The 16,756-nt window shown below is 34.8% G+C and overlaps 1 protein-coding gene across 1 annotated transcript in view; it reads right to left on the bottom strand.

Annotated features, from left to right (window-relative positions):
- Positions 1 to 3,914: 3,914 nt before the first annotated feature.
- Positions 3,915 to 16,756, bottom strand: part of LOC129226834 (zinc finger MIZ domain-containing protein 1-like) — an 89,948-nt gene continuing 77,106 nt past the window's right edge. Inside the window, exon 3 of the mRNA XM_054861464.1 lies at positions 3,915 to 4,318. Within this exon, the coding sequence (XP_054717439.1) occupies positions 4,006 to 4,318 (313 nt within the window). The 3' untranslated portion in view covers positions 3,915 to 4,005. The remainder of the gene's footprint in view (positions 4,319 to 16,756) is intronic.

The raw sequence follows: 16,756 nt of genomic DNA, 5'->3' as shown, positions 1-16,756 counted from the left end.
TGATTCTTTGCCGTTTTTATTTAAATATGATTTCTGGCATATGGCCACCTCGGCTGGCTCGGAGAAAGTCCAATCAGGAAGTCCAATTTTCTCACTTTTTGCAGCAATGGAGGCCGTATGTCAGTGATAAGGTGGCCAATGTTCTCTTCCAAGGCGTCAATCGTCTGTGGCTTATTAATGTAGACCAGAGACTTCACATAGCCCTACAAAAGGTAGTCCAGCGGTATTAAATCGCATGATCTTGCGGGCCAATTCACGGGCCTATTACGCGAAATTATTCGTTCACCGAACGTTTCTTTCAATAAATCGGGACACGCGCTCTGTGGCATGTTGCACCGTCTTGTTGTCTATTCATGATGAAATGGCAAACCAAACTGAACACAAAACAAGTGACAGCTATCAAAATGGCACACATATCAAACAGTGTTGCCAAATTAAAGTTCTATAACTCTAAAAAAAAACACCCTCTACAATCGAGTTGGACTAGGGCACCGTGAAAAAAGACTCTTCAAAGAATGCAGCGAATTGGAAAAGTTTGGGAACCTCCAATATAAAGAGGGTTTTTTTTCCCCCTTGAAATGTTGGCGAGTATGTACTTATTACCTATAAACTTGAGTTTCATTTCACAGACTAAAGATGATTTTCGTGGTAAGCCAAAAAATTCCTAAAAAGCGCCAAAACAGTTATCATAACGAAAGTCCAATTTGCATATCTCTGCTATCGGTGCTTTGTGCTATTTCTTTTCTTGAAATAATTTGTAACTGTTTACTCTCGCGTTTTCAGTTTGCGAAAAAAAATCGTTTTCCCATTGTTTAGACACTGTTCTACTGAACTCGAAACCTTATAGAAGCACCTTCCGTTTTCCTCGCCGTGATTATTTGCTGGTTTGAGAAAGGAAGAAGAAAAAAAGTGGGACGCGTGGAATAATCTTTTGTGATAATAATGCAACGGTAGCAGATTTCAATAACGGTGCATATAATGAAATAGTTTATCAACGAGATTCGAAGATCTTTAAATTGTGTTCCTTCAACATTTCGATAACGAAAACGGTCTGTTATGAGTTAATAAAACGTGCTTCGAAACGAATGTTTATTGGCAGAGCTGTCACCAGGGTCGCCTCCACATTTCGCAGAGTGATGATAATTTTGCCGAATGGAACCCTAAATTTCGCAGAATGATGATAATTTTGCCGAATGGAACTCTAAATTTCGTCGAATGATGATAATTTTGCCGAATGGAACTCCAAATTTGGCCGAATGATGATAATTTTGCTGAATAGAACTCCAAATTTCGCCGAATGATTATTTTGCCGAATTACGATAGTTTTGCCGAATCGTCAGGCAAAATTTGCCAAATAAGGAGTTTTGGGAGGTCACAGTAACATCCCGTGATCTCCCATCGGGGTACCCCTGGCTGTCGCTGACGTTGCATGGGTTCCCCCAAAAAGAAAATTGATATTGATTGAGGTAAAATTAGGTATTGATCCTTTAAAAGCAAATGAGGTCTCACTAATTTGTATAGTAATCTTACTAAGTCATAAAATATTTAAAAAATAATAAGTATAAATTTCAAAATTTATGCCCTTTTCTGAAAAAAATTATTTATAAGTTTTCCTTTTGAGCTTTTTTTACTCAAAATCGAATACCTATATGCAGATGTGCCAACTTTTCAAAATCTAAATTCGTAGCAGAATTTTGCGCGAGGGGGAGGGGGGGGGAGCGACGCGTTTTATAACAAATGTAACAGACGTAATGAATAAGTTACACATTAGTAAAATCTACTAAGTATCCCCCCCCCCCCCAACCGATAAATTTAAGGTGGAGGGGCGAGGGATAATTACTGAGATTTTTCGGAAGTTGTTTTTAGGATTTGGTTATTTCTAACTTTTGCGAAAAATTTTAAACGTGTTTTCCACACGGCGTCATTTTTAATTTGCTCATTTTTAGTGTACGTTCCGAATTTGTTCGTTCCAAATAAGTTCCTTTTGTAACAACACATATGAACAAAAAGAAAAAGGCGCCCTAGCATAAAAATGGGCAAAGATGGAAGGAATGAATCCTTGGAACTGGCTAATTGTTTTTATGCATGATTTTTTTTATTTTATCATTTAGCATGATAAATTCTTTTTGCTTATTTTTAAGCAAAAATTTGGAACATTAGTTAGCACAAAAGCTTAGCAAAATGATTACTAATGTGGACAACATCTGTGTTGATGGAATTTTTTTAGGGTTATAAAAAAAGAAGAAAATCGTAATTTTTGGACGTGTTTTCGTAGCGCCGTAGTTCAAGGCTGTAGTTCGTAGAAATTACGATTTTTTCGTAGCAGTTGGCAGCTGTTTCTATATGTATCGTTTCAATCGATAGAAGTATCCAAAAAAGGAAAAATACACACTCTAATTTTTCGTGTATTTTGAGAACATTCTTGATTCTTTCAAAAAATTTGTAAATCATTCATTCATGACTGAGAAAAACATTTATGGCTAAACAATAATTCTAAATTTGAAATTTTAAAGTGTACAATATGGATATTACGCATGGACCGACTTGTGCAATTCCAGCAACTGTTGGCCCTACAATGATAATGTTATGGCATGTAATTATGTTATCAACATGATTATAATTTCTGTAAAGACAGTTAGTTGGCATTAAGTTCCTTTAACTTTCTTTTCATGCCCATTAATTGATGGTAATTCCCTCTCATTAGAGCTGTTGTACACTTTAAGTAATATATTCGTATTCATAAATTACATTCGCATTTCATTTATCAAATACAGAAATTATATACATTACTAGACTAATCATTTCCATTAACTAGTTTTGCCCCATCACCCATAAATGTACAGTAGATACACGTACAATAGTTTCGGTTATTCGAAATAATGAAGACCGACCGCTGTCGGATTACTGACATTTTCGCATAAATGCTCTAATTTTCATATAATGCATACATATATTATTTTTTGATTAGAAATGCTATTCTTTTAAGTAAAGCTATAGCAAAATAACGGAAATTAAGTTGTTGGGTTTTATTACTGAGGTTTTAAAACAAAGAGATGTAGAATCAAAAGTTGGGAAATGCTCAAAATTTGGAAACTTCCGGGAAAACCCAGTAGAGTTGCCAGGTATGTTAGTAGAAAAGAAGTTCAAATTATGCTCCATTTAATCATTAATCGTGATAATAGTTATTATCATTTTACAGCAAGCTTCCGACTATCCCCTTTTCGGGATTTTTTTTTTTTTTTTTTTTTTGCTCTCCTTTAAATGGTTGGTAGGTTTCGGAATGCACAAAGATAAGCACATGTTGAAAGAGTATACATAAGGCATAAGTATGGAAAATTAACTGACATTTTTACAAAAATTAAAAGGTATTATTAGTAAACTTAATGTGTAATCTAAATAATAAAAATGCTACGAATGCATTTTTACGTTGATTTTTTTTTTATCCTTTTCAGACAATTTATCAGCAGAATTCCGCTTACTAGCGGTAGCTGCGCTGCTTGCTCAATTAAGCGGATAATCGGGATCGGGAGTGAATTGCTCTAACTTGAATCTGCTATAAAATAGATCTAAAACATCTTTCCAAAACCAATAATTACTCCCTTTTTTCCCTAACCTAGTAAAAGAAAGTTTATTCTGGAGAGGACTTTGCGTCAACATGATCCAGCGGAAATATGTTGGTATATCGTGAATAACCGATTATCATGATGAAAATTTTTAAGGTTTCTCATTTTAGATGAAATATATGGCAAAACATATATTTTACATTTATTTGCTTTAATCGTTTTAATTATTCGATGAAATACTAGAAAAAAAAATACAGAAACAAACATTCGAGTTTCTGCGCAAGCTATTCCACAGTATCTTCAATTTAAATACTTCATCAACTTAATGATCATGATTAAAACTGTTTAACGACGTTTGCAACATTTAAATTGACAACAAATTAGATAGCGCCAGTTAATGAACGTTTTTGAATAAAAATAAAAAATTAAAATTTCGGGCAACTCACCCATTGTAACCAGGCCCGTTTTGCCTGTTACCCATGCCAGGAGGGTAGGACTTGGGCGTCATGCTTCCCGGGTAGGTACCCCCAGGCTGGCCCCCGGAGTAAGGGGCCCCCTGGGCCATCGTCGTGTGGGTGCCACCATACGATCCGGCCATGGGTCCTCCACTCTGGGTGCTAGTCGTGACGCCCCAAACCGTCGTCACCACGGAGAGCTGCTGCTGTTGTTGCTGTGGGCCCTGTGAGGGAGGGGCCCCCGGGGCCTGCTGCCAGCCCAGTGGCGCCATCGACGAGGACTCACTGAAACAGGAATAGCTACAAATTGGAGGAGGAGCACCAATTAATGAAGTTCTGCACCTTTGTTGATTTTTAAAATGGGTTAGTTGTGAAGAGTTAGTGGAAGTAGACAGGAGGAAACTTTCTTGTGCGGAAGAGAGCTTACAGAGAAAAATGCGGCAATTTTAAAGCGGGTTCAACCAGCGAGATAAATGAACAGTGTGCGTAAAGGCAATCCTTAAATGGGTTCAACCTCACGTAGTTGCTAGCATTTGGCAAATCAGACAAGCCCATACCAAAATTCATTGAACCGTCAGAACAAAAAGAAAGCTGCAATTTATGCAACTGACATAAAGCATATAATCGAGGGAAGGAATTAATTTATCCTTTAATTTTATTGATTTATTTATTGCTTGTTTGAATTAAAACCAGACTCCAACTTGCATCCAAGCCTAAATGGTACATCCGAAACTGAACAGAACACAGAAAAGTTCCTTTACATGCACATTTCGAATAAACACGCGACGTTATTTGTCGATGCATCAATATTGGCTCAATGAATTAAATTTCGTTTATTCCAGCAGTCAAATAAAAAGTAGAAAATGTTCAATTCTTAAAACGAGTTTATGAGGAGATTTAAAAAAAAAAAAAACTCTGCATGTTTTATAATTTCACTCTTACAGACTTTTGGAAAAGATCGAAGTGCATATAAATCATGCATATTATTTAGGTTAAGGGGTAAGAAAATTAGTCATTATCAGTATTGGCACGACAGCCCATGAATAGCAAGGTAACAAATCACGACAGCAAGCCTTTCCCGTTCCTCTTCCAGCCAGAAATTGACATCCAGTTCTTAAATAAAAGCAAACTTTAGAAGAATTTGGGTAATCCTTAAATGAATTTTTAGAATGCAAAATTCTCATCCAGGCAGTCCCTCCATCTTTTTGGGGGGCTTTCCTCTTGATCTTCAACAAACAGCAGTTGCAATGAAGACCTTAAGGTTTTTTCTGCATTCATTCTCTGAAGGTGACCTGTCCATCTCATTTTACTTAGTTATATGAATTTAATAATATCCTATTCTTTAAAAAATTTTGAGTTCTAAGTTATGCCACGATCTCCAGAAAACTAAAACTCAACAGAAATATCACTTGATATACTAATAACGTGTCATGGTTTCCATGAAAATTCGACAGTTCGAAGAATCAAAATATAAAAGAATACAACTTATTTCATTTCTACAAAGTTTGGTAACTATTTTAATTGCATTGTGGTTTAGTTCATCTCACTTGAAGTAATGAAATTGCCCTGATGTATCCATCAATCGCATAATAGTTTTCGAGCCTATTTTAAGTTTGCCTTGCACATTCAATGGAAATTAATCTCGCTGGGTAAGGCAGTGAAAGGAAAGAATGGAGTAGTGAAAGGAGTGAAAACTACTTGCAGGTACAAATTTAAGCTATGATTTAAGAATTGGTATTAAATTTAGAAGTCATTGCTTTTATTAATTGTGATGCTAGAAGATTTAAACGAACTTGCTAGTTTAAAAAAAAAAACTATATAGTATGTTATTTCACAAACTTTTAACCCTTAGAAAAGTGTGTTAAAGAAAGTATGGTTGCAACCAAATGTGTAGGAAAAACTCTTGAATTCAAATTGATAGCAAATTTTATAATTGTTTTCCAACATGGGTATATAATTTAATTTGATTTCTAAAGGAATTAATGAATTGAAATTAAAACTATTTGTGAAATACACCGCCAGCTCAGTCATTTCCAGCCGAGGACTGCAGTTTCGTGCTTATTAGCACTCATCAGCCCGGCATAGGAAAGTGACTGAGCCGGAGATGGAAAACCTCTTAAGGAAGCCAAGAGTGCGAAACAAACTGGTAGCTAATATGGAATTAGCAGACCAGACGAGTGACCGAAGCAATGGTTCGGTTCAACTCGAAGATTGAACGCGAGGCAAGGTATATTACCTTGCCTCGCGTTCAATCTTCGAGTTGAACCGAACCATTGCTTCGGTCACTCGTCTGGTCTGCTAATTCCATATTAGCTACCAGTTTGTTTCGCACTCTTGGCTTCCTTAAGAGGTTTTCCATCTCCGGCTCAGTCACTTTCCTATGCCGGGCTGATGAGTGCTAATAAGCACGAAACTGCAGTCCTCGGCTGGAAATGACTGAGCTGGCGGTGTATTTCACGTATTTCTGCTTTAGCCCTAGCTAATGGGCGGCAATTTACTGAATAAAACTATTTGGTTATAACCATACTAAAGAATTGTTTGTTAGGTGCAGATGAAATTGAAAGAGAAACACAGAACAGAAAAAGTTGCAATAATAAACATCAAATATTCAATTGTCATATGCATAACAAAATAGAGAATATTAGTATATAAGTATCACAACATTATATATCTATATATATATATATAGTTGAGATCGAACACCATTGACTTACATAATAGTGATGACCAACTATCGGTAGTTGGCGAAACCCATAACATCGATAATTCTTAAATTATAACAATCAATTAATTCAGTCCAACTATTAAAATTTAAGAAAAATTCTTGCATGGTCAATCATTTTCTTTCACATGTTTTGCTTACTAGTTTTCATTTTAAAAGAAAAGCCACGTCCGTAAAGTACTCATTATGATATGTTGTTACTTTAAAATTCGTTTACAGGACCAGACGCAAAATAAAAATAGAATAAACTTTGTTTCACAAATTTTAAACAAGTTTAGCTTGCTTGGAGGACAATGATCGTGTACTTATTACACGAATTAGGAATCGCCTCAACTTATTCACAGTATTTTCATGCGCATATCTTTCCGCTATGCAAAAAAAAAACTTAGACAAATAGGTGTTAAAAAACTCCCAAATTTCATATGAGCGAATATAAAACTAAATTTTGAAAGCAACTGCAAATATCAAGATACGTTAATCAAGATCTTTAATTTGATACTGAAAACAATTATTAATAACAGTGGTGTCACGAACGGGGGCAGAGGGGGCGGCACGCCCCGGGTTTCACACGTTTGGGATGTAATACCAGAAGTGGAATTGCAAATTCTTGGAAAATATAAATTTTTGAATTCAGAAATTTTGCTCTTTTTTAAATTATTCTCACAATATCAAATGCAGTTGCATAAGCACATGGGGGGGGGGGGGGGAGCGCTTGCGTTGTGAAACACCCTTTGGCGAATGCTGATACCAAATTGGATTTAAGAATTTAAATTTTTCATGTATAAAAAATAAAACTTTTTTTGCGTGTGTTTGTAGGGGACGGAAGGGGGGGGGGGTGACAATACAAATTACCGCCCCGGGAGTCACCTATGCCAGGTCCGCACGCCACTGTTAGTAAGTCGAAAGTTTTATCGCTAGTTTGGCAACACTAATACACAGGAACTCGAGTCAATTTCACCACCTTAAGTCACCTCAGAAATAACAAAAACAAGATGATTATGATTTTTAGTGGTTTTTGGTATTCCCTTTTTAAAACGTTTATTCAAGCCCCCCCCCCCTCCCCCGATTTGGCAAAGAGAGGCAAATTGTTTCTAGGACAGAAACTTTTGCAGATAATGCATTTATATATATCTACTTATTTATTACTCAATACATTTAATTGAATAAACTAAAACAAAAATCTTAAATAAACGACGCATTTGCTTTCGTCTGTTAAAACGAAAACCTATTGTCAATAAAATGTCAAATGTCATCAGGGAAGAGAAAAAAAAGAGAGAGACGAGCGAGTACAACTGCACTCGAGGATGAAAAAAAAAAGTTCAAAAAGTCTGCACACAAGAGTGTGCAATACTATTAAAGAAAAACAAAAAGGGGGAAAAATGAAAAATCATTTTGTGAAAGGACACATGATGTTTCGACACTTAATAGCGTAATGCTCTGTTGACATTGCCCTTCCTAATGCATAGACAGCGGTAGAACAACACGTACAATTTGATTTTAGGAGGAAAACGCAGAAAATGTCGCAGTGACGTATAAAATTCAGTCATGAAAATGAATAACAATTATACTTAATTCTTTAAAGGATCATAATCGAACTTATGTTTATCCTAAGTTTAAACTTTATTTTAGAAATTTATCGGATAAAAATGATTTGTAGATCTTTTTTACAGACTTCATAATTCTTCAGCAAAAAAAAGTTTTTGCCTAAAATATATATCTACATAAACCATTCCACAAAAATGCCGCCATTTTGAACCGCAAGTGAGAGGTCGTTATTTCATTAAAAAGTAATAATTTTAAAAGGTAATAAACAAAAGTCTTAAGAAGTTTGTGATTTCATTTCAGGGGCTCGTCACAAATCATTTTTACGGGTTCCTTCCATATTGCTTACCCCCTACGTCGCAACATATATTTCACCCTTCATTTAAAAAATCTGGGAACTCCTTCAGGCTCAGGCCAACAGGTGTAGACTTGTGCATGCCCCTGGGTCAGACAACCAAACTGACAAGCCTTGGTGGCCCTGGTCACCTCTAATGCCACAAAGTAAATTAGTAAATTTTCGAAACAAATATACATATTTAATGTGATTATTCACCAAGTTTCATGGGGAAATGCTAATGCAAATTTAATGACTAAATACAAAGAAAATACGGAAGAGATTAACAGAGATATTACAAAGGGAAATTGAAGAGAATAAGCGATAATAAGATGAGTATTGAAACGGATTAAATTGTATCTTTTTTCCGGTCATTTGGGTCCGTTGACAAATCACGGACAGTTAAATATCAAACATTTTACATCAAAAAGTTTTTTTTTAAGTCGGCGCTCTGGCGATCATCCTTGCTTGTTGCCTTCCAAACCACCCCTTATTTGCTGTGTTTCAAATATCAGTTGCGTTTATTTCTCACGATTTGTTTTTCTTTTAAATTAATGTATGTAACGTACCACACATATATCGATTTATTTGAAGACAAAGAAAAAAATTTAATAGCAGGAAGCAGAATTTTGGAATGCCAGTTAAACAGGGGTGCCCCCCCCCTTCGTTCATGGGCGCACCCCCCTAAAAATCACGAAGATCCCTCTAAAAAGAGAAAAATACCACTCAACCCTCCAGCTAAAATTTTCAATGGCATAGTCTTCGCCATGATCCGCCCTAGGAGGGCTGGGCACCCCTGAGTTAAAAGTAGAGACGTACCGAGTAGCACTTTGGCCGAGTAGCCGAGTACCGAGCACTCGGCCTTTCATTACTCGGCCGAGTACCGAGTTACCGAGTACTCAGCCTTTCACTACTCGGCCGAGTTACCAAGCACCAATTATGTTTTAAGAAGAACAACCGACAAACATGTGATGAATTTTGAACTTATTAGAGTAGTAGTATTGGCCTCCTTGTCCATATAATAGTTTTTAAAACTAAATTCCTGCTGAACTTTAATTACGCATTATTTAAAAAATTTTGTTTCATGTCAAAAATTTTACAAAAAAAATTATTTTTAAAATTAAAAATAAGTAAATAAAAGGTATGATTGATCAAGTTGGAATTAAAACAAACTATACCAATCTTATTGTAGTTCTAGACCGCCAAACATAAATAATTTTTAAAAGCAAATAAAACAAATGTGCAGGAACACTGCAGACACCTGTTTCTGCGTTACAAAGAACGTCTTTTTCAGTGCATAAAATGTGAGCTAAAGAATGTAAAGACATTCGACAAAAAAATCAGACTTTTGTTGAATGCCTTTAAATCCACGAGCTCACATTTTGTGCATTGAAAAAGGAACTCCTTGTAATGCCAAAACACGTGTCTGCACTGTGCTTTTAAAGTTGTTTTATTTCCTTTTATTTTTTAAGCAAAGGTATTTTTACATTTCTTATAACTTATTTTTGTTTGTAGCAAAAATCCATTTTTAATATAAAACCTCCATATTTTCTTTACTTACCTTTATTGCACAATTTTTAATTAAATAAGTTTTATTAACTTTGGGGACATAAACTTCATTATTCTCAAAATTTAAATTTGACTTTTAAATGATTGCAGAACATTCTATATGCTTGCACTTTTTTTATAAATTTTAATATCTGTCTTGGACAATATTTTATTTTTTTCAACTACTCGGTATTGGCCGAGTATCTGATCAAAATGTCGCCGAGTACCGAGTACTCGGTAAATTGGCTGAGTACCGAGTAGTTACCGAGTACTCGGTACGTCTCTAGTTAAAAGAACCTACAATTCTGGGGTGGATGAAAAAAAGTTTCCCTGTGTGATACCAAACAAAAGAAAATTCTTTAGTTTCACAGCACAATTTAAAAACCGATCAACATTGTATTTAAATTTAATCAGCTAAACTGCTATTTGATAGTCAAAAGGAACAAACACTCTTTATACCTTTAAACTAAATAGACGAAACACAGTTATGATTTTAAAAAGCCTTGATCAAGTTGAAAATAATCCTTTGAGTAGATGATTTTCCCTGCTATCGGAAAGTAAAAGAAATCAGTTTTCGCTCTAGAACTGGTTCAGAAGCAAATCTCGCGATAGGAAGAATTAAAATTGATTTTTTAATGAAATAATAAAAAATAAATCTGGCCAAGAGATTAATAATTACATGGCCCAGTTTCGACGAACTGAAGAAATACATTTACACTCGGCTCATTATTTAGTAGATCGTTAAAGTTACCATCGAGACAAAAAATATTTTTAAGATATATGCTATTTATTTCATCTCTCCCCTAAATGGAACATACTACGCGACTAAATATATAATGCAATCATTTTTTTAACAGCTAGAGAGATGTTTTTAAATCTTTTAATATAAAACGCATGTTTTTTTCAACTTCGTTCGGAGGAATTGCTTTTTATTCCTCTAGCTGCAACGATTTTATAAATTACATACAGTACGAGAAGATGAAATATGCTTAGCTTGTATCAACACATAAAATTAACAAAAGTATTTGCTTGAACATTTTGAACTTTTTGAGCAATAGTGAACAAAGCTGTCTAACACTCACATCTTTCTGCCACCACCATTTATATTAACCACTTCAAGATCAATTTTGGGAAAATTTTCTAGTCGCCTGCGGTGAGTAGAATTAAATGTATTAGTCGCTACTTCTGTTTTGTAGCCACCAATGTTTTGTAAACCGAAAAATTTAACAGAAGAACAAATAAGCTTTGACTTGCAACGAAAACATTAAAGTTGAAAGTTGAAACTAAAGTTAATATAATAGGCACCCATATGGGGGCAAGTGGGGGCTCAAACCCTCCTTAGAAATTAGAACCTCCTTAGTACTTTTTTCTTTGCAAAAATGTCAAAACATTTCTTCTCCTGCCATTAATGAATAAGTTATTAAAATTATCAAATTTTACTAATCTGTACTGAGATCGGTTTTCATGGGGAAAATATCTGAGACCCCCTTTAAAAGCTTTGCATATGGGCGTCCATGGTTAATATAACTAATTAATGGCATTAAATTGACAGCACACGTGCAGTTTAGGAAGAAAGGCGACCTGATGGCGAATGGTGCTTCTAGTCGCCACCATTTTTCACTTAGTCGCCATGTAGCGAGTGACGACCGCTAGTCTTAATCATCATGACTAGAACCAAATTGCATACTGTTTCTTTCTTAATTAATTTTGCTAAATGGTCTAATGCAAAAAAAAAGATATACGAAAATGTTTGAACAAGCCAATTTCATTAACGTTTTCTGAACGTTAATTTTAATTCCTTAAACAAACTAATTATTCCGCTGACGAGCTTTTAACCTCAACTCAGGATATCAGAATAAAACAACAGCGAGGACAAAATCGATGGGGGAATGGGAAAAAAGAAAAAAAAAAAGAACTCGGCCGGTATCAATGCGGAATAGCTTTCCGTTCGGTGGTGTTCCACTTTTGGTCAGCGGAGGGATGTTAACAAGTGGACAATCTGTGCACTCGGCGTGTACGCCGGTTTCTCGCTGCGCACGCGCTCACCCGTAAATTAAAACACGCCACACGTGACACAGATGTGCACGACACAGTCCGAGAGGAAGTGAAAATTTTTCTAATGTTTGAGCTTTTTGAGGAAATGTTTTTAGGAGGGAGTTTTTCTCCATCCTGGAAAAAAGCAAAAGTGAATCCAGCATAAACCCTTATGAGGTTCATGTTTTAAGAAAAGTCCCCCGCCCCTAGTTAATCTAAAGAGATTGTAAAATGTATCTAACTGGAGAGTTTTTCAGTGATACAAGTATCCTAGGACTGTGTTCAGGGACGCCATTTTAAGTTTGCGGTAGCTCAGGAATGCTTTTAAATTCAACGTGAATTTGCAAAGCCAGCCTATTTACACATTAAAACAAGTTCTGAAGACTATAGGGCGCGTGAACTTATTTTGTTAAAAATTTAAGCCCTGAAATGCAGTACCATAAAATAAAAAAGAAGAAAAACTCAGCAAGGAAGCATTTTATTTATTTACTAGTGGTACCCGAACGGCTTTGCCCGTAGTTGAACATTAAAAGGTCATTTGGTTCGGCTGTATACCTGCAAATAATAGATGATGAATATCTCGCCAATTGGCTATGTTAAATGGCTTGTCCATTATATGGTTTCACGTTATGATAATTTCGTAATTTACTCTTCCGCGTTATGATAATTTGCTGGGTAAAATGTTCTTAAAATTAGAATAGAAAACGAACAAAATAGAACTTTCGAAAAATCGCTTCGAGGTGCACACCCCCATGCTCATGCTACAAACAAATTTCGTGAAAATAGGCCGAACGATTTAGGCGCTTTGCGCGTCACAGAGATCCAGACATCCAGACAAAGAGACTTTGAGCTTTATTATTAGTAAAGATTTTTTCCGCCACCATTTGACTGCCTGACCCTTGGCCATTGAGTCTTTTGTTATTATTACATGCGGAACTAATTTCTTTACTAAGTATTTAAAATTTAAAAAAAAAATAGCATACAGAAAATCTGTCAGAAAAATTGAACCACTGATGCTTAAAAACTGATTTCATAAAAAAATGGACTTATTTTTTCATTTTTCGCCACTATTTGAGCACACGAATACTTTCCCATGATGAACCTTATTTATCTTTTAAACATAAGCTTTTTTTATTGATTTATTAATTTTTTGGGGGGGGGGGGAGGGGGCGGGCGAAGGTAATAAAGAAATCATTATCTTTAAAAAGAAAAACTGAACCTCCGATACTAACGAATTCCCCCTAAAAATAGGATTGATAACAAAAGAGATACTTTTTTGCGAAATCTCCAGAAGGCGGAAATAACGTATCGTAAAATATCACGAAGAAATTTCAAAAAGTAGTAAAACATTTAACTTAGAAAAGAAATTCTTAATTCCAACGTTAACAAATCGCAATCGCACCGGCAATTACGTGTTCTGTTGCGAAAGTGAAGATTAGTTGTGATAACATCAATTGCGTAATAAATCAAAAATCCCTGTTCTTACCCGGAACAGACCGATTCACACCCGATTGCAATGTGTCGCTGGCTTTTTAAACATGACGTCAGATGCCAAAAGTGTGATAATGATACAAAAAAACCGCAGATAAGTCACTAAAATGAAAAGGCTTAGTAATGACAATGCGTAAGGGTTTCTCTAAAGGCCGAAATTACGCGATGTCGAAATGTCTTTAAAATTAGCAATATGCATCACATTTTACAATTTCTAGTTCGTTTTAAATATTTTTTCCACCCGTTTCAGGAGTGGGAAAATGATGAAATATTCGAAGAATTGCGTGGTGAATGGCAGTGATCAGAATCTATTAGTGATTACATAGAAATATAATTAATCCATTATTCTGAGAAAAAAAAAAGAAGACACACGAGAATTATCTTTTTTTTTTTTAGTAGCTAAACGGTCATTGCAATACTCAATGTATCATTAGCCTTAACAATTTTCAGCAACAACAAATTTTGAGCCTAGAAATGTACCCATGAGTAAGGCAAATTGTCTGCGCATCCAAATCACTTTACCACGAATATTGATGCAACAAAATCACACGTTTCAATCCAATTTTAATTTCCATTACATATTTTGAATATCCTCTCAATGAACAAACTTTGCAGTCTTTTGAAATTCTCTGTAACGAGCTTTTAATGTACTGAAATCATGCAACAAAAAATTCATCTAAAGAAAATCAACTAGTTATGTTTTTTTAAATTTTAGCCCTAAAATTTTATCATACCTGACCTCTACTTGTGTTTAGGAAATAACGAGAAGATCTTCAGAAGTATAAAAAATGCATCATTATGGGAGGGAATGAAGCAATAACATGAAATCTAAAAGGTATTATTTAAAAACTGATACTATATGACATAAATACTTTATGAAGCACAGGGTTGGTTTTTTTTGCCGGGACAGTGGAAAAAACCATGGCAAAAATGGAAAAAACCGGCAAAAACCGAATTGCAAATAAAGTAGCATTATATCAAGAAATCAATCAAGAAATAGTGACAATATAATATAAATAATGCACTTTAATATTTTAGTTATGTCTCTCCATGTTACTTCTAATTTATAAGGTGAAAAATAAATTAAAAACAAATGTTGGGGATTGTAAAACTTAAGATTTTAAATGTTTGCTAAACAATTTTTTCAGAATGAGCCAACTTTTATTTCTTTTATTTTATAGTTGCATCTTGATTAAGTATACTTCATATAGATATTTAGTATTCTGTAAAAAATGCTATAATAAACAAGCTAATTACATTTTCATTGTAAATTAATTATTTGTCTTAGATGTTACTAACTGAAATTTTATGTTAATGTTTAAAAATTTAAAAGGTAAAAATGCTCCATAACTTTAAAAGTAAGTTAAACCTTAAATTTTTTAAACTATAAAAATAATTGAATTATATCTAAAACTTTTCATGCTTTTACTTTTATATAAAAAGGAAAAAAACTGTCCGTAAGTTGTTAACACAAAATCTATTTTTGCCACTTTTGGCAAAAACTGGCAAAAACCTATTTTTGCCGGGCGGTAAAAACCGTGGTTTTTTCCATGGTTTTTTCTGCCCCCGGCAAAAACTTGCCAACCCTGATGAAGCACCAATGGAAAACTAAGTTATGGATGAATGTTAAAGCTAGTATATTTGTCCAAATACTTTGACAGAAAAAATATAATTTGAGCAATAAATTTAATAATAATTATTATAAAAACTAATATTTATGACAAATACTTGTGCAGGGCGGAAACTGAAAACACTGAGACATGGGATACTGGTTAAAACTTCACACTTTTACAAATGACTTTGATTTAAAAAAATAATAAATAATAAGTATAGTTTGAGCAATAATACTAAAAAATGTGCTTATATTCTGATTTGAATCTCATAAATTAACCCTTTTCCCAATATCATTATTATGAAAACTGATATTTCGAAACATAAATATACTATTCATTAAGTTACCGCCCTATAGCCAGGGCTAAGGCAGAAATACGTGAAATACACCGCCAGCTCAGTATGCCGGGCTGATGAGTGCTAATAAGCACGAAACTGCAGTCCTCGGCTGGAAATGACTGAGCTGGCGGTCTATTTCACATAAATATCTAGTTTGAAGCACAGTAGTTGAAAACACCAAGATATGACGTACTGGTTAAAAGAATATTTTCCCTGAAACTGATCGGGAAAAAAAAGTTTGATTAAATTTTATTAAATTGTTCCATGTAAAAATGATGAATAATTATGGAACAATAAAACAAAAAATATTATATTATTCTATCTCAGAAATATATCTCTTTCCAAACTAAAATAAAAGCTTTATTTTAAGCGCAATCGGAAATGCTGCTGAAGAGTAAGAACCAAAACCAGAACTTTTAATTCGTCATGCATCTACACGCAATTTCACTAAAATCTCCGCAGCAATTCAATTAACGCCATCAATGATTACGCGCTATCAGACGCACATCAACCTATCGATAATATTGCTCAACTGTCAAATGGCCCCTCCCCAACTGTTCTTTCCTACTACATTCACACACCCTGCATCGTTTTCACGCACCTTTCCGCCAAGGCAGAGAGAAGAAGACCAGGTCACTGAATTTGGCATCCCGCCAGGGCGCTTGTTTTAAACCTCCCCAACATTACATCACAACTTCAGCTTGCTTCTTTCGCTTTTTCCCAATCGCACATTCCCGACTTAAAAACCAGTTTTTCGACGAGGCTAACTTTTTTTTTTTTCTCTCGGCAATGATTTCTATTTTGTTTATTGTTCATTTATTTTTTTTCCTCCCCCGTTTTGTGCATATTGTGGTGGTTTTCTGCTAAACAGACTTCGAATTAGGGTCATTTCTCGAAACGGTCACAGCGATCATTTCACTAAAAGCAGGGGAGTCGAAGCAGATTGGAAACCATGTTGCTCCAAAGTGTTCCAATTTAGCTAGAGCCAGAGAATCGCATCGAAATTTAATCTCACCACTCAACGAGAAATGACCGAAACCCTTATTTATCTATGAGAAGCAGATAGCTATCATTTGAACTTCGCGAGGAAATTTTTCATCATTACTTTAAATTCTCT

The sequence above is a fragment of the Uloborus diversus genome, chromosome 7 (genome assembly GCF_026930045.1).
Source record: "Uloborus diversus isolate 005 chromosome 7, Udiv.v.3.1, whole genome shotgun sequence".
In the NCBI taxonomy this organism is placed as follows: domain Eukaryota; kingdom Metazoa; phylum Arthropoda; class Arachnida; order Araneae; family Uloboridae; genus Uloborus; species Uloborus diversus.
The sequence above is the reverse complement of the archived record's forward strand: the minus strand, read 5'-3'. Positions and strand labels throughout refer to the sequence as shown.